We start from the raw sequence: 20,053 nt of genomic DNA on the forward strand, positions 1-20,053 counted from the left end.
TTTGTAATTATATTATGTTTATACAAAAAAAAAAAACACGCGTTCCATTTTTTTTCTAGCGTTCCTTTTTTTCCTTATGTCACTGTTGTCTCCATTCTAGGGTTTCAGTAGTTCACTAGTTTATGGTCTCCGGTCTCCACACTCGGCTGAGAGGCATTCACGCCGGTTTCACGGTGGCAGGGAGTCGTGCACGGTGGTTTTCACCGCATATGGATAGCCGGTGTTTACGTATTTCACGATGGTTGCAGTTGGCACGGTGTTTACGACGGCGGCCGACGGCGATCACGTAACTCACCGGATTTCGTGGCGGCGGCAGCCGGAAACAGTGTTTACGGCATCCTCTATATCACCATTTACATCTGATGTTCCTCCTCATACATTCTCTGATAATCCTCTGTTTACGGCATCCTCCACATAACCATTTACATCTGATGTTCCTCCTCATACATTCTCTGATAATCCTCCCCATACATCTGATGCGGACATTGTTGGTCCATCTGCTGATAATACAGTTGACAGTCACAATAAACCTACAAATACAGAACATCAAGAGTTGCAATTCATTCGATTTGTGACTAAAGGTATTATGTTTCTTGTAAATGATGTATATACTTTGTAAATGATAGTGTATTAAATGATATACACATGTGCATTTTACTTACTGTAAATGATGTTGTATTAAATTATATGCACATGTTCATTATGTTGAAAATTAGACTATGTCGTTGATTTATGGATTCTGGACAAGTGCCTTACGGAGAACTACCCAATTATGTGCAGAATGGCAGCAAACAAATGGTCTTGGGTGGCGGACAACTACAAAAAAAAAATAGGGGAGGTGACTGTGTGGGATTGGCAATGGAAGAACAAGCCGACAACCGGGGAGGCATGGGTGGAGTTTATGCAGCTTTTGGCACTGCTGAGAGACACCAGAATGAGGACGGGTCAAGATGCGTGGGGTTGGCACTCGGAAAATAAGTCGACTTTTAATGTTAAAACCGTTAGAGAGGATTTGTGTGTCACAAGCGGGGACCTTTCGAGTGGCTTTGTAATGACCTGGAACAGTTGGGCTACACCTAAAGCCAATATGTTAGCATGGAAAGGCTTCGAAGGCAGGTTATCGACAAAGACGGAGCTGGAAAAAGGGGTAATTCAGACTAGCAACACATTGTGCCCGATTTGCGAATACGAGCAAGAAACTGTTGAACACATTCCCATTCCGTGTTTGATGTCGAAAACGCTATGGTGGATGGTCGGAGCATGGCTGGGAGTAAAAGATTTACATTCTTACTCAACAGTGGCAAATATTCTCTCTTTTTCCTGGAATCTGGATATTTCTAAGAAGAAGAAAAAGGTAGTCAACTACATAGTGATGCTTACATTATGGATCATATGGTCGAGCAAAAATGAGAAGGTATTCAAAGTCGTGCAGTGTTCAAATGCTAGAAGACTAGAATAAGTCAATGAGTGTACTCTGTTGTGGATGAAAGTCATAGCCAAAATGGAGAATTTAGTGTTTGAAGAGTGGTACACCAGTGGTGTGAATGTAATAGAAAAATAGGAGTTTATATGTTTATTGTAAGCGTACTTCTCTAGTTCATGTCTAAAGTTATGGTTTGAATATATGGTATCTTGTTATGTTTAAAAAAATGTCGTTATATATAAAATGATAATGCTCGTGTGCATTATGTTTACAATTACATTATGCACACGTGCATTATATTGACAATTATATTATGTATACATTTGAAAAATATAGGATGATAAGGGTGATGCAAACGAGAGAAGATTTCAAAAACTATTCCAGAGACATACGAGAGACGTACATATGTTTATCGGTGAACCTGATTCAGACATTATATTACATACAGTGAAACCCCAATTTGCCAACCTCAAAGACTTTTATTTTGATTACGTTATAGTTGATAACGACCTACAATCGTTCTTAGATGTTCAACCAGACGTCGTAAATAGACCAACCCAAATTTATGATTCTTGAATTAACTATTTATGACGATAAACAAATTCCAATCAGTATTCATTTTGATTCTGTTTTTTTTAGTTGTCATAATGTGGATTATCAAATTTACATTTTGATTATGTTTTTTAGTTGTTTTCGTGTGGATTACCAAACTTAATGTATTGACAGAAAGATGCACATGTGCCCTATACATGTTTTTCTGTTTAACTTAACATAGTTATTTGATACGGAAAAAAGATGCACATGGGCAATATACGTGTTCTAATAATGCTCATGTGCACCCATACATATTTTTTAACAACATGCAAGCACCACTTTGATACGTATATACATCGCTTTAATATACATAATACATCATTTGATATACATAATACATCGACATATGATTACTATTTTGAATAATGCACATGTGCATCCATACATAATTTATCATATACAACTACTGTCAACCAAATATACCCACACCACATCAGTTAGCCACTTACTACATCCACTTACTACTGCCCAAACAAAAAAAACAAAAAAAAAAGAAAAAAGAAAAAAACAAACACTACGAGTTTCATGTCCTTGAATCACCCACATATAACATCCATAACATCATATTGTCTGTTCCTTTTTACAGTTGTTGAGCATACCCCAGCATTTCTATTGCTTCAACGTCTCTTCATCTAACAACTGCTTAACTCTTTCATCTGTTAATCCATGTATTTTTTTCCATCGGTGATCTACAATGAGCATGTGTATCAACATTAATTTATGATCAACATATAAGATATGCACACGTGCGTCATTATATACATGTACATAAACATTAAATACCTTAATAACCTATGTTGACAAATTATGCACATGTGCATATTTATATATTCTGTCAATCTTGTTGGAGTTATACGTACGGGTTCGATAAGTCAACGCTACTGACCGAGCTATGACCCATAAGAGTTACACCTTGGGCAACGAACATTAAATCCACTTAACTTGGTTAACTGGTCACTACGAACAATTAACGGAACGAAATATATAATTATCTTGAATAATTATATATCCACGAGAAACGGGATTTATTATTTATACGGGTTATAAATAATGTAACGTTTAATTACATATTTAATTAAACTTTGTTTTTCGGGCTTCGTATTTCGTCTGGGCTTGAATTTATTATATTGGGCTTCGGGGTCTAAGAGATAATTAGAGATGATTAGTAGGGTTATTGTAGTTAACCTAAATATATATTAGTATATATATTAACTAAATCATGTTCCTTTTGGTGAGACACTCTGCCGTCAAAATACAAAAGGTTGAAATCATCACCTTTTGGTGATTTCGAACAGCCCACTCACAGGGACACTAAATAACCAATTGATAAATTATGCTATCTTCTTTGTGATTCGGACGAATAAAAGACAAGCCTTTTTCGTGTTCTAGCACTCATTCGTTGTATCTTGGTGTCTCAAACGGTTAATCTTTAACCACTAAGGTATATTTAATCTCATCAGTAGATTAATAATTTGTGTATCGTATTTGCATGTTTGTAACCATGATCCTGTTCGATTCACTTTTGGTGTCGATTATTATATTTATTCCGCTGCGTTTTATTAATTATATATTTAGTTAATAAAATATGTCAAACCCGTTTTGATAAAAAGTAAAATTGACACCACTGAATCCCAACAGTGGTATCAGAGCCACGCTTACAACATGCAAATCAGAACCGGTCCTTTTAACCAGTTATAGATCTCAAACTTTAACTTGTTTAAAGTTTCAGATCTAAATGTTTCTTGGGCAAAAAGTTATTTGGTCAAAAGTTTTATTTGTTTTATTTGACCAAAAGATTGCTCATTTCAATATGATTGTGTTGAATATGTAAATCTGGCCGACCTTGTATTTGTATTTTTGTTATTGTTTTGTTTTATGGTTTTGGCCCACTTTGTGGCTCAAAGTTGTAATAGATTAGGGTTTCAATTCTTGTTATACTTTTATATTATAAGATAAAGTCGAAGACCCGAAGACAAAAACTGAAGACATTAAAGGAATCATGGAGGTGATAAAGACAACTAGATGCACTAGGTCCATCCTTGTGGTTGTTTGTTCCCCCGTGACCCAGTTTGGTCTTGCTATTTGGCTCTAGCAAGATCAAACAAAATGGCCTAAAGATTTACATATTTATTTTTTGCTACTATGGTTGCTTTTATCATATAAGGTGTTATATAACACACCAACCTAATACCAAACTTTTAAAAGGTGTTTTAAAATGTTCACAATTAATTATAACAAGTTCTAAATTGATTTTTACAACTTGTAAATATTTGTTATAAAACAAATAGTTTATTTTAAAATAAATAATAACCATTAGAGTTTTTGAAATTTAACAAGTTTTAACTTTCTAAAACTCATAACTTAATAGTGGAGGAAGCTGAAAAAAGGCGACATGGAACTCATCGTTGGTGATGGGAAAAGAGTGTGCGTTCTTGCAACCGGCACATTTCATTTTTCATGTCCTTCTGGCCTTGTAGTTAATTTAAACAATTGTTTGTTTGCACCTGGTATAACTAGAAACATTATTTCGGTTTCCCTTTTGTTTGAACAAGGTTTCAAGTACGTTTTTAATGGTATTTGTATTTCTGCCTACTTGAATGATGTCTTTTATTTTGAGGCTAAACCTCGAAATGGTATTTATGAGATTGATGTTCAAACATGTAATAACATATATCATCTTTCTAAGCGTAACAAAGCTGGTATTAATGAAACCTTTCTATGGCATTGTAGACTTGGCCACATAAGTAAGGCACGCATAAAATGGCTCCAATCCGAGGGGATTCTTGAATCCACTGGACAAGACTCCTTAAATGATTGCGAATCTTGCTTAGCGGACAAACTCACAAAGCGTCCCTTCACTGGTGTTGGTGAACGGGCCAATGGTCTTCTAGGACTCATTCACACTGATGTATGTAGCCCTTTCAGAACCATGACAAGGAACCATGAAAGATACTTCGTTACTTTCATCGACGATTATAGTCGGTATGCTTATGTCTATCTTATGAAGCATAAGCATGAAACTTTTGAAAAGTTCAAAGAGTTTCAAAACGAAGTAGAAAACCAAGTTACTAGAAAGATAAAAATACTTCGATCAGATCGAGGTGGCGAATACCAGCTTAGAGTTCCTCAATAATCTCAAAGAGTGTGGAATAATTTCAGAACCCACTCCACCTAGCACACCCTAACTTAATGGCATGAGCGAGAGGAGAAATCGGACCCTACTTAATATTGTTCGATCGATGATGTGTAGAACTAACTTGCCTCACTCCTTTTGGGGTCATGCTCGTATGACTGCTGCCCGCATTGTCAATCTGGCTCCGACTAAAAAGGTAAACAAAACCCCATATGAGATATCGCATGGGCGTAAACCCGATTTGGAATACCTAAAAGTATGGGGATGTGATGCATACATCACAAGTGATGCTGATGATAAGCTCGATCCTCGAGGCGAAAAGGTTATCTTCGTCGGATACTATAAAAGAAGCGGATATTATTTCTACCATCCTGATGCAAATGTTATTTCCATCAAAAGGAAGGGGAACTTTCTCGAGGAAGAACTTCTTAATCGAGGAACTGGAAATAATGTGGTTGATCTTGAAGAAATTCGAGAACCAACAACAACCGCTGATGAAGTCGGAATGTCTGAACAACAAGAAATTGTTGCTGATGAATCAGACATGAACACAGGCGTTTGCAGAAGTAGCAGGACTCATAAAGAACCTGACAGATACCTTTGGCATCTCGAAGGTGCTGAAGTCTTGGTAGTAGATGAGTCTAATGACGAACCTACTAACTACAAATCTGCTATCTCAGATCCTGAATCTGCGAAATGGCTGGAAGCCATGAATGCTGAGATGCAATCTATGCGTGATAATCAAGTCTGGGACTTGGTTGAGCTACCCCCGGAATCTTGGGCAATAGGGATCAAATGGGTTTTCAAGAGAAAAACCGATATGCATGGAAATGTACACACCTTTAAAGCACGGCTAGTTGCGAAGGGTTTCACTCAAACTCAGGGTATTGACTATGATGAAACCTTCTTGCCCGTTGCTATGATCAAATCGATCAAGATATTGCTTGCCATAGCCGCGTACTATGACTACGAGATATGGCAAATGGATGTCAAAACCGCTTTTCTTAATGGGCATCTCTCTGAAGATTTCTATATGGTTCAGCCAGACGGTTTTATTGATCCAAAATATCCTAATAGGGTGTGCAAGCTGAATATATCCATTTATGGACTCAAGCAGCTGTCTCGTAGCTGGAATCTTCGTTTTGACCAAAAGATCAAAGAGTTTGGTTTTGTCAAAAATGAAGATGAGCCTTGTGTTTACAGAAAGGCTAGTGGGAGCACTATATCATTCCTCATCCTGTATGTGGATGATATACTGATCATTGGAAACAGCGTCCCTATGCTTAACGAAGTTAAACACTATTTGGGAACTTGTTTCGCAAGGAAAGATCTTGGAGAAGTAGCTTATATTCTAGGAATCAAGATCTATAGGGATAGATCTAAGCGACTTCTTGGGCTAAGTCAAAGTACATACACAGACAAAATGATGACACGCTTTAAGATGGAAAACTCCAAGAAAGGAGGTGTTCCTATGACTAAAGGGACTGTGTTGAACAAATCACAATCTCCTTCAACGGACATTGAAATTAAGCGAATGGAAGCAGTTCCATATGCTTCGGCGATTGGTTCTATCATGTATGCTATGTTATGTACTAGACCTGACGTCTCGTATGCTTTAAGCATGACTAGTCATTATCAGCAAACTCCTGGCATTGCCCATTGGACTGCTGTTAAGAACATTCTGAAGTATCTGAGAAGAACTAAAGATATATTCTTAGTATTTGGAGGAGTAGAAGAGGAGCTCACTGTAAGATGTTACACTGATGCCAGTTTTCAAACTGATCGAGATGACTCTCGCTCTCAATCAGGTTTTGTATTCACTCTAAATGGAGGAGCTATCTCATGGAAGAGCTCCAAGCAGAGTGTGGTGGCGGATTCAACCATCAAATCTGAATATATAGCCGCATCAGATGCTGCAAAGGAGGCTGCTTGGATGAAGAAATTCATAACCGACCTCGATGTGGTTCCAAGCATTAAGAAACCCATCGAGATATTCTATGATAACACAGGTGCTATTGCTCAAGTCAAAGAGCCCAGGTCTCATCACAGGGCCAAGCACATTCTAAGAAAGTTCCACTACATATGGGAAATTGTGGAACGTGGAGACATCGTGATAAGCAAAGTGGACATAGATCAAAACCTAGCGGACCCGTTTACTAAGCCCATGACTCAGGACAAGCATGATCAGCACTTGGATGCTATCGGGCTTAGGTTAGCTAGCTGTATGTTTTGATTTAGTATTTGGATGTACGAACTTTTAACAGTTGTACTTTTGAATTCAATTTTTTGATTTACTGGTTAAATGCAATTTTGAATCTTATATCTGTGTTCGATTTTAATACGTTTAATCCGTCAATCTTGCATTCTAAACTATCCGTAGTCGGTCAGACTCGTGGGAACGATTCTGAATTAAGACTATTCTGACTTTGGACTCAAGGAGTTGACTTCCAAATTCACAGACCTCATTAAGAATGACGTTGGATGTAACTCGCATCAAATCATCTTCATGGATCTTAGTCATAAGATTCTTTGATATTGATATACTCATTTAGTATCCTTTGACCTGAGATACATATTAGAACTTCCGTTTACGAAGGATTATTCTTTGATTACTGTCAACCGCTGTCGCGTAACTGCCAGTCATAAAGGCTTTAATTGGGAAAAGTTCTAAAGTTTAGTGGGAGTTGTATGTAGTCGATGTGGGATTCTGTACTCTTACATGATATGTAACAGTCAGACATTGTGGCGCCCTCGTTGATTCAAACTGGTGAAGTGTAAGGCCTTACCCAAACTTACTGTGTGTTTGTTCGGACCACTTTGACTCTTGATCGAGAACAGTAATAATTGAACACCATATGAGAATGAACTTAATCCATGTATCATTGATTTAATTTATGTCTTTTACAGAAAGGATAAATGACAACAATTACCATAAGTCTATTATCTTGCAATAGTAAGTTGTTACTAATGGCAAGGTGTTTTGGTTAATGACTTTAAAGTGTCATACCTTGTTGGGGGCAGCCATGTGCAGCTAGAGTGCCGCTGACTGTATGCGTTGAGGATTTTATCGAAGGCCGTCCAAGTGGGAGATTGTTGGATTTATATATACGGGTTCGATAAGTCAACGCTGCTGACCGAGCTATGACCCGTACGAATTACACCTTGGGCAACGAACATTAAATCCACTTAACTTGGTTAACTGGTTACTACGAGCAATTAACGGAATGAAATATATAATTATCTTGAATAATTATATATCCACGAGAAACGGGATTTATTATTTATACGGGTTATAAATAATGTAACGTTTAATTACTTATTTAATTAAACTTTGTTTTTCGGGCTTCATATCTCGTCTAGGCTTGAATTTATTATATTGGGCTTCGGGGCCTAAGAGATAATTAGAGATGATTAGTAGGGTTATTGTAGTTAACCTAAATATATATTAGCATATATATTAACTAAATCATGTTCCTTTTGGTGAGACACTCTGCCGTCAAAATACAAAAGGTTGAAATCATCACCTTTTGGTGATTTCGAACAACCCACTCACAGGGACACTAAATAGCCAATTGATAAATTGTGCTATCTTCTTTGTGATTCGGACGAATAAAGGGCTAGCCGTGTTCGTGTTCTAGCACTCGTTCGTTGTATCTTGGTGTCTCAAACGGTTAATCTTTAACGACTAAGGTATATTTAATCTCATCAGTAGCTTAATAATTTGTGTATCGTATTTGCATGTTTGTAACCATGATCCTGTTTGGTTCACTTTTGGTGTCGATTATTATATTTATTCCGCTGCGTTTTATTAATTATATATTTAGTTAATAAAATATGTCAAACCCATTTTGATAAAAAGTAAAATTGACACCACTGAATCCCAACAAATCTATGCACATGTGGATGACTATATATCACACAATTATACCTTATTAACATATTCCAAGATGAAATACACGTTCGCATAACTGTATATCACACCAAAAAAACACCTAAATAAAACTAAATACCGATTACAAATCATTGATGCATAGGTGAGACTCCTATTCAAAGTCATATGCTATCAACCTTGTTAAACTATTATTGCAAACTACGCACACTTGCATATTAACCTATTATAACAATTTATGCACATGTGCATAACTATATAGATCACAAATTTAGTTTATTATCCTGTTATGTGTAATCGTATTCTGTCAAGCTATGCACATGTGCATAACTATATATCACACAATTATACCTAATCAACATGTTCTGTATAAGCCTGTTCTGTCAGAAAATATGTACATGTGCATATCTATATGGATCACAACATTACCTTATTATCCTGTTCCGTGTAAGAATATTCTGTCAAAATATGCACATGTGCATAACTATAGCTATGCACATGTGCATTAACATGACATAACTTATCAACAGTTCTAATTCAGTAAAAAAAAAAAACTAGCATTATTTCGGGTTGCCCATCATATCTAGCATTATTCACAGAACATTATTCAGCAAGAAAAACTACACAAACACATAACTACCACATTACATATAGTTCTATCACAACATTCGCCCCTGTTCACTAAAAAATCATATATATAACACAATTTTCAATAATGCAGATATGAAACAGATATGAAACGACTACTTAAGTGTCATAATCACATAATAACATCTCTGAATCGATGATTAAGAGTTGTATTGTCATATACGACTACAAAACAAAGTGTATGAACTTACAAATTCACATAACGGTGCAACAACGAATCGAGATTCCGTTAGACGACATATGTTCTTTTTGCCCTAATTTCGAATAGAAGACGAATATGCGATCGATGATTATGTTCTTATTGCACTAATATTGAACATACGACAAATTTTGATGACGAACTGTTGATATTGTGGAGCGTCGAACTTGATTTTTTGTGAATCGCTATGATGAATCGCAGAATGATGATGCTTGTGGGATTGTCGGACGTTATTACTTGATAGATTGTGATTTATTTTTTGTTTGAAGTCCAGTAGTATAGGATGCAGGGAGAGAAGCGGCTAATTTACAGGTTTTATGTATTCACAAAATTGCCCCCACATTGGTTCTGGCAATAATGGTGGTTCTCGCATGAACCCTACCATATATATATGGTACGGTTCATTTGAGAACCATCCTTTATTGCGAGAACTGCAAGAACCAATGTGAACCCAAAAAAATACCTAAAAAAATCCAAAAAACACACAAAAAACTTTTTTAAATATTTTTCTAAAAAAATCACCATATTTCGTTAACAAAAAAAAAACTTTTTTTCGAGTAACAGTTATGGATGCACATGTGCATATGTATCATTTCTTGGACAAAAATGCACTTTCATTTACATTACCATCAACAATACACTATTTTTTACATTACCAATATTAAGAATGCACATGTGCATCATTATGTATAACCATGATATAACGTGTTTTGCTACAAAAAAGTTTGTGATTTTAAATGATGAAGTAGGTCCATATACATGTGTTTTGGTTAGTTATATCTAGTTGTTGATGGTTTGATTATATTTGTCACTTTCTGATGTAGTATGTTGTTTGGATGGTATAAAGGGTGTTGATGGTACATGTAATAAAGTGAAATATTGGTAATGGTATTGTATTATGGATGGTAGGAGGCAATGGTATTGTATTACGGATGGTAGGAGGTAATGGTAGTGTATTATGGATGGTATGATAGATAAAAGGGAAAGTGTATTCAAAGTGGTGTAATAAAACACGTTATAACATGTTCATACGTATAGATGCACATGTGCATTTATAGTTTTGTTAATGTTATAACAAGTTCATACATATAGATACACATGTGCATTTCTAATATTGTTAATGTAAAAAGTAGTGTATTATGAATGCTACTGTAAATGATAGTGCAATTGTCTGATATTAGTAATGTGTTACGGAATTTGTCAAAGAAATGATACATATGCACATGTGCATGGATAATTGTTACTCGAATTTTTTTTTGGATTTTTTTGGTGACGAAATATTGCGATTTTTTTATAAAAAATATTAAAAAAATAAGTGTTTTTTGATTTTTTTAAGTATTTTTTGGTTGTGTTCACACTTGGTTCTCGCAATAAAGGGTGGTTCATAACGGATCCTTCTCCTATATATATAGTTGAAGAGGGGCCAATAATTTTTAGATCAAGTAGTGGCAGACTTGCATTTCTTTTGGGAGATGTAGGTTCAACTTCCATTTGGTACAGAGTGAGGCACTGGTGGACAATGATTGGAGACACAAGGAAACCTAGGTTCGATCCTTGAGCCAAACGGGTTTTAACGGTAATTTTATCGTGGTGTCTACCGGCCGGTGGGTTACCGGGTTTTCCTCGGAATTGGTGGTGGACTCTGGTTACTCTTGGAGTACTCCGATTGTGTTCGAAGGATGCTCAGGATTGATTATGTTGGCCGTTAAAAAAAAAAAGTTGAAGGGGGTTCTATGGGCTTGAACACTACATGGATGTATTTTTCCTTTTTAGGTCAAGTTGCGTAGGCGTTTCCTCTACCGGTCGCCCGGTCTAGAACATAGAGCTGGCATATAGCTCAATGTTGCTGAAAATTTCAATATTAACAGTCATCTTGTTTTCTTCTATTCACTGATCATACCAAAATTTCAATCTTTATTTCTCTGTAAATGGCTTATGCATCTGTGATTCTGACGCCAACGTTCAAGCTATCATCATCTACTGGTATAAATCCGTCTGGGCTTTGTTCTCCTAAATTTGCTACCGAAAGGGTCCGCTGCTCAGGCACTTCTCCAAAATCTGCAGCGCCCAGGTTAGCTTCCTTTTCTTTAATTTTTGTTCGCACGTATTTGTATGTTTAGAATCCTTTATGGGGTTTTGCAGGTGAGTGATAGTGTCCATGCAAATTGTGAATCTATATAGAGGGAGGCGCTTCATTTTAAAAAGCAATATGTTGAGAACACTGAGTAGGGGTGTGAATTTCGGACACGACCGGAAAACACGACACGAACCTAACATGAAATTCGCGGGTTTAGGTTTAGTTTAAACGGGTTCGGGTCAGTTTCAGGTTGAACCTGCGAACCCGTTTAGGTTAACGGGTCGGGTTCAGGTCAACCCAATCGGGTTGACGGGTTGACCCGTTTAACACATTTATATTATATATTTTCGGGTTCGGGTTCGTGTAAAATTTTCGGGTTCGGGTCGGGTTGAACCGGCCAACCCACGAACACGACCCGTTTAGCACCCCTAACTGTGAGAATCACATAAACACATACAGCACATCAACATTTACACCATCGAAGTACTTTTGTTAAAATCTATAAGCAAATTCTTAAGTTTGAACACTATTTGTTGAAAACAGGCTTGTTAGCAAGGGGTGCAAACTGGTTGGGTGTGGATCAGCGGTACCAAAGCAAAAGTTTTCTAATGATGATCTTGCAAAGATTGTTGATACCAATGATGAATGGATATCCAGTCGTACAGGAATCCTTAATCGGCACATTCTTACAGGTGAATTTCTTTTTTCGTTTCTATTTCTCATAAAAAAAAGCAGTCTAAGAATCTACGTAGGTTGCGGGTCTCATGACCTAGTGGTTTAGTAGTATGGTGTCCCACTTTATATCATATGTAGTAGGACTTGAAGATCAAGCCCCTCCCTTGGGCGTTATGTGACATGTGACACCAAGCTCCTTCTTCAAGATCAAGCTACTTCACCATCATTTTCACAGTCACGCCAACACCAATTTTATCCGTAAAGAAGGAGGGGACGTTTTTTACTGTAACAGTGACAAACGCAGAACTAAATAATGTGGCAGTGTTTTTTAGGGGACAACCAAAAATTAGGAAGAAAATAAATACCCAAAACTATAAAAAAAAGTGTTATTTTGGATTTTTTTTTAGAGTGGGGAAACACTTGATACGTTGGGTCATAATTAAGGGGTCCGGTTTATAAATTAAAGGGGTACAAGTCATGTTTTAAGCCTAACTTGCAATAAATGCTTTCAAAAGAGTGGTGTCCTTGGACGAATAATAAGTAGACAGGCCCCGGCCCTTAGGTAACGACTATGATTATAATTTATAGTTCACTTTTTTTTTTTTTTTTTTTTAAAGGAGAACATCATTAAAAACACCGAACCCGAAAACCGGGACGGACCAACAAGACAAAACTTACATATTCACAAATTTACACCAATCCCCCCAATTGAAATTGCCTTTCTTAACTCTATACTTGAACCAAAAGAAACTAACTATCATGATTTCACTAAACACTTCTTCAACGCTACTTCTTTTGTCGTTAAAACTCAAGTTGTTTCTAGCCTTCCATAGAATCCAACACGTGGTAAGAACGATACCATGAATAGCATTCCGCTCTGCCGACCTTCTAACTCCAACCTTGTGAATTTCGACTATATCTCTAAACGAAAAGATGAAAAACTTCGGGATTCTGCACCAAAAACTAATCTTCTCCCACACACCCAAAGCTAAAGGGCAGGTCGTGAATATGTGAGCCACCGAGTCCAGATCTTCATTGCAGAATTTACACCCATCGTCAATAAAAATCATGCCTCTTTTTTTCAAGAGCTTCCACGGTTGGAACTCTATTCAGATCCGCACGCCACGCAAATATATTGCACTTCTTTGGGATCCATTTACTCCACTTCATAACGTACCGGTCACTGAAGTCGCGGCTGGACACAATAGTGTGTTTAACAGCCGCAACCGAGAACCCATTAGAGCCATTACCCAACCAATCCCACTTGTCCGATCCAGAAGAAAGGCTGACCGAAGCTACTAACGACCTCAACGACGACCATTCAACCAACTCCTCGATGGAGTCCGGGTCATGCCTCCAGAGCCAAAGACCTTCGCCACCTAGACGATCCAACACGCTACAGTTTTTCACGATTTCCAACTTGAAAAGAGCGGGGAATTTCTCTTTTAAAGGAACATCAACAAGCCAAGGATCTAGCCAAAAAAGAATGTTATCTCCCCTCCCCACCACTCCTTTACATAAATTCCGCAACTGAATATTGTCAAACAACGGGCGATTTATGACCGAAACAATACTACTCCACACCCCACCATAAGCTTTTTTCACGGGAAGAAAGTCCCAATCCGACTTACCGTCATGGAGCGCATTAATAACCTTAACCCACAAACTTCCTTGCTCATTTTTGTACCTCCACCCCCATTTTGCTAAAAGAGTCGTGTTAACGTCTTTAAGATGTTGGAGCCCTAAGCCACCCATCCTCACCGGCGAGGCAACCCTATCCCAAGCCACCCAATGAACCTTCTTCACCTCCGAGGTCCCTCCCCAAAGAAATTTTCTAATGAGAGCTTCCAGGTCATGAATAACCTTAACTGGGGCACGATACAAGGAAAAATAATAGCAAGGGAGGCTTTCGAGCACTGAGCGAATAAGAACGACTCTACCTCCCATCGAAAGGAGCGACGCCTTCCAAAGGGAAAGCCGTTTTTCAAACACATCGACCACCGGTTGCCAATTCGGCGCCCGATTCATATTCGATCCCACACAGAGCCCAAGGAATTTGAACGGAAACGTATCCACTTTGCAGCCTATAAAATCCGCCATCTCTACAACTTCAACTGGCTGCACCCCGACCCCTACCAAATTCGATTTACTCAAGTTGATCCTGAGACCTGAGCACACATGAAAGCATTTCAGAATTCTAACCACATTTTGTATGTTCTCGATACACATTCTCCCCTTAAAATTGCGTCATCCGCATAAAATAAATGGGTCACGATCGGACCCCCGTTCGGAAGAGAGACACCCTTGAAAATCCCCAAACTACCAGCTTTATTAATCATGCACGTAAGAGCTTCCATGACGATGACAAATAAGAACGGAGAAATAGGATCTCCCTGACGCATACCTTTTTGACATTTGAACTCGAAAAGTCGGTGATCCATTGACTAAAACCGAGGCCCTGGCTGAAGACAACACTCCTTTAATCCACAAACACCACCTACTAGAGAACCCCATCTGGTCTAGCACATCCAACACGAAGTTCCAGTTTATGTTATCGTACGTTTTCTCAAAGTCAATTTTGAGAAAAAAGACCTTTTTCCTAGCCTTTCTAGACCAATTCTAGATTTCATTAATGATTAGCGGACCATCCAGGATGGAGCGACCACCAATGAAGGTGGACTGAGACGTCGCTATGATCGAATCCATTACTCTTTTGAGTCTATTCGCTAAGATTTTTGAAATCACCTTATTAACAATACCCACCAAACTGATCGGGCGATAGTCTTTTAACCCGATGGGGTCAATCACTTTGGGAATCAAAGCAATAAATGAAGAACCGCACCCATATTTATTACCCCATTAGCCTAAAAATCAGCCATAATACTAACCAAATCATCTTCAAAGTGGTTCCAGAAGCGCTTGATGAACCGAAAATTTATGTCGTCCGGGCCCGGAGCCTTGTCATCGCCACAATCAAACACTGCAGTCTTTATTTCTTCGCTACTGAACCGAGCATCCAGCCTCGACGACTCCCCGTCCGGGATCTTTCTAATATCATCGCAGATAAGACGAGGACGACTAACCCAATCTTCCACGAACTTTGATTTAAAAAACCTATAAACCTCCTTTTTGATTAGCGAAGGTTTCAACACCCAAGAACCATTGACCTCTAACCCAAGAATCGAATTAGAAGCCTTCCTGCAGTTAACCATGGCATGAAAAAATTTGGAGATCTCATCTCCGTCCTTTGCCCATTTTATTCTCGAACTTTGTCTTAAGTCACTGCTTTTCCGCTCTTCTTCCTCCTTTAAGACTTTCTTACTTTCTATAAGGATCCACTCCTCCTCTTCGGTAAGATTCATTCCCATCAAAATCTCCTGAATATCCTCGAGGTCTGACAAGGCAGCAGACACATTCTCCGAGTTTTTTTTCAGCATCTCGTCCCTCCAAATCTTAACATCCGCTCTGAGGATGCCCAATTTTCTCATGAGACGAATATCCGAGGGGCCATGAACCCCTGGATCCTTCGTCAAAGCCGAAGCCACCACATCACTAAAGCCCAGCTTATCATACCAAGAATCAAAGAGCTGGAACGGCTTAGGCCCAAAATTAGTTAATTCAGTCTTCAAAATTATCGGACAGTGATCAGATAGAAAGGACGACACCACTTCAACACTCGCATCCGGCCAAGAGTTGAAGAAACCCGAATTAACAAGAAATCTGTCCAATTTGCTTTGCTTCCTTCCGTCCGACGATGAAAACGTAAATTTTCTTCCTCTCAAATTGTACTCGATGAGCCCCGCATCGAAAATGAAACTATTAAAAAGTAGAAGCACATGATATTTTAAACGTACAATTCTTCCTCTCCTCCTCCCGATACCTAACCGCATTAAAATCACCCGTCACTACACATAAACCATCCCAAGCCGAAATCACCTGAGAGAGATCATCCCACAACATTTTTTTCGCCATTACACTCTGAGGGGCGTACACATTAATAAAGCTCAATGCCAAACCACTCCCTGTCAACGGACCTGTAATCTGGAGATAGTTCATATTTTTAACCACGTTAGTCAAATGAAACACTGACAGATCCCGTATGCATAAAAGACCCCCAGATAAACCAACAGAGTCGACACTCTCATAGCTAAAATTACTGTTGCCCCAGAACCCCGCAACCACTTCCGCACTCACAGAGGAAGTTTTCGTCTCTTGAAAAGCCATAAAAGAGATCCCGTGCTTAGATTTCAAGTTCTTAACCCACCTTTGTTTTTCCATACCCCCGATCCCACGAACATTAAACGAAAGAAAGTTCATGATTTCACCACATTAATACCTGAAGATCCAATGATTTTACTGGCCTGCTTTACCTTCTGCCCAAACTCGACTCCCACCTGAGCACCGATATTAATGGTGGCTTCAATTTCTTTCTCCACATCATTACCTTGATTCTGATTCCCATCGTTCTGATCCTTGATAGAGCTCCCCAGATGCTGCGAATCATCCGCCGAAGACTCGGAGGAAGGAGCAAGAGAGTTAAGATCCAGAGGAGTGCCGAGCCTAGACGTAAACCCCACAAATCCAAACCCTGGGACGTCATCCTCTACCAGGCCCCTTGACCTTTTTTTGGGCCGCACAGCCACCGACGAATTATTAACCAAAAGGTGGGCTTGGGATTTCGAAGACCTTTGACCCAAAGCATATCTTCTCCTGGGCCGGCCCACTTTCTCTCCTGACCCACTTTTAAAAACCCCTGCAACCTCGGGCCCCACCCCAACCGACTTCAGCTGACAACCTTGAATAACAAAAGGCATGAATTCTCTTTCCTCATTAGTATTCGTTGCGTTGCAACCTTTTTCCCCATGCACCTTGGAAGTGTCTGCATGGGAACTGGGAACCTCACCCCCTGGCGACTTCTCAGCTACCCCAGTACCTTCCGACGCTTGATTTTCCACAAACTCTCCATCGCCGGAAAGCTGCATATCATCAACCAGTGAAAAATCCGATGACGGATTACCTTCCGACACAGAATCGGAGAGACGCCTAAGACAATCTGGCACCCAGACCTCGTGATCCTCCTTTACCCAGATTCTGAACGATCTATTCTTCCATTTCAAGATGACCTCGTCCTTAATCTTACTCGAATGTCCGACAAGGACCCCTACCCTTGCCATCGACAAATCCTGGTCTTCCTCGAACGACTTCGGCACGTGGAGAACCTTGCCGAACAATTCACCAACCTGACCCATAACATCAGACTCAAACAAATGCAGAGGAATCCTGCCCAACTTTAGCCATGCAACCCTATCTAAGGCGAGAGTTTGACCCTTCCACGGGTCGAGTTTAGTGAACCACGGTTCCCAGATGTTCTTGAGCTCCAAAAACCGATTAACCGATTCCTCATCATGAAACGAGACGAGTAGCGACAGGCCGCAAGGTATTGCACATTAGCTACTAAAATCTTGGCGATGCTGAGGAGCCTATCAATGTCAACCAGAGTTTCCAAATTTGCAGTTCTTCCTACCACCGCCAACCCATGAAGCTCCCTAAACGCCCCCACCCTGTCGGGAACCACAACAACCTTCTTTTCAGCCACATGAGCCCCATTAGAACCACTTCCATTGATGGACGTCCCCACCACATCCTTATAACTCCTAACATCTCTGACTTTGAAATTGCCCCCAACACAATTCTGACCAGCTGGCTTAAGGTTTTGAACCGAACCTTCTTTCTCAACGGCTGCCCCCGAGTTCTCCACGGTAAACCTAGCCACATTAATCTTAAGCTTGAAATCTCCCATCCTGACCCCTCCAAGGTTCCTCAACAACTCCTGACTGTCCCTGACTCCAGAAAACGAAACAAACCCGAACCTACATCCTTGCTTATCTCTCTTTCTTGCGACGTACGTGCCAGAACTCGCCCCAAAGCTTTCCAGGCACCTCCTGAGTTCCCAAGGAGTGCAGCCCTCGGGGAGGTTCGTGACAAACAACTTGACCTTGCTACCGAACAGATTACCCCTATCAGCCATAAGAACACACCGCAAGCAGGGGAATGGACAGGCACCCCGGCCAGAACACAACTCGAGGGAGTGTTAACGGGATTCGAATCAGTCTAGCTGAACCTATACAAGATAGTCGCGAACGATATCAGACCCGCTAAGCCAACCGGAGAAGGACAGCCGAACGGTACCGAGAAAAAGGACCAAGAAGACCAAAAGACAACCCGACCCCGGAAGCGAATGGAAACAGCAGCAAGGGACTTAGAATGACGGGTCAAGCCGAAACACCGACGACCCCACACGCGAAATCCGGTCTTACTCTGATCGTCGAGCCGCCGGCGGACGAGAGAGGGGAGAGAGACAAAAGAGAGAAAAAAACAATAATTTAAAGTCTTACTCTAATCATTCATTTATAGTTCACTAAATCATGATATTTATGTTAGTTGTATGAGCATTTATAACATTAGATATCGGTTTGCTTATAGATTCGCCACTTCAACATGTCACATTATTTCAGATTTATACATTAAAAACTATCATTTTCCTCAAACGCTAAAACAATTCACGCCTCTACATCAACGTCAACCTTATCACCTATTTTTTTCTTTTATTTAAATCTAATTTATCACTTTCACAATATATTATTTTTAATATTTTGGATAATAAACAAATAAAAATGTATTCAATAAAATAAATTAGAATAAAAATTGGACCATAAAAAACACAAAATTAAAAGATAAAACAACTATTAAAACTAACAATAATACTTGCATGTATATATAAATGTAAAAAGCGCCTTCTAGTTTTTTTTCTAAATGTTCAAAATTTGTGTGTTACATTTTTTTTGGACATACTAGGTAACATGAAGTTTTTTACATTTTTAAAAAATAAACTACTCGGCGTTTTTTTGTTTTTCTTTTTATAAAAATGTTCAAATATATGTACGTTACATTTCCTATTTTTTAGAAAAAAAATAAAAATGTTACATGGGGTTTTACAAAGGTTTTTTGAGTTTTCTCAAATTAAGTGGGCTTTCGTTTTATCCTTCCCATATATATATATATATATATATATATATATATATATGAGATGAGTTAAAGTACAAATGATTTAAAAATAAGAAGTGTAAGAAGACACTAAAGAGTGACAAATGTCCTTGAAAGAATCAAGTGGAAAGGGTAATTTTGCTCACAAGAGGAAAAAAAATATACACATGCAAGTCACTTTCTATTTTCCTTCCAATTTTTAAACGTCTGTAACTTTTTATAATTTTTTCAAAAAAAATATATATCATAAATCGAGCGTCTTTTTTTCTTTAATATGAGTACCATATTGTTATTTTTTTCATAAAATCGGGCATTTTTTTTCTTTACACATGGACATGACGTAAAACACAATGGAATGTAGATCAAAAAAC

General features: G+C 38.7%; 1 protein-coding gene across 2 annotated transcripts in view; it reads left to right on the plus strand.

Moving 5' to 3' along the window:
- The first annotated feature begins 11,321 nt into the window (after positions 1 to 11,321).
- The window catches only part of LOC110921619 (3-oxoacyl-[acyl-carrier-protein] synthase III, chloroplastic), a 15,434-nt gene continuing 6,702 nt past the window's right edge, over positions 11,322 to 20,053 (plus strand). For both annotated transcript variants that reach the window (XM_022165968.2, XM_035987094.1), the window contains exons 1-2: positions 11,322 to 11,957; positions 12,507 to 12,655. In XM_022165968.2, the coding sequence (XP_022021660.1) occupies positions 11,815 to 11,957; positions 12,507 to 12,655 (292 nt within the window). In that variant the 5' untranslated portion in view covers positions 11,322 to 11,814. The remainder of the gene's footprint in view (positions 11,958 to 12,506; positions 12,656 to 20,053) is intronic.

Source organism: Helianthus annuus, chromosome 17 (assembly GCF_002127325.2).
Source record: "Helianthus annuus cultivar XRQ/B chromosome 17, HanXRQr2.0-SUNRISE, whole genome shotgun sequence".
Classification (NCBI taxonomy): domain Eukaryota; kingdom Viridiplantae; phylum Streptophyta; class Magnoliopsida; order Asterales; family Asteraceae; genus Helianthus; species Helianthus annuus.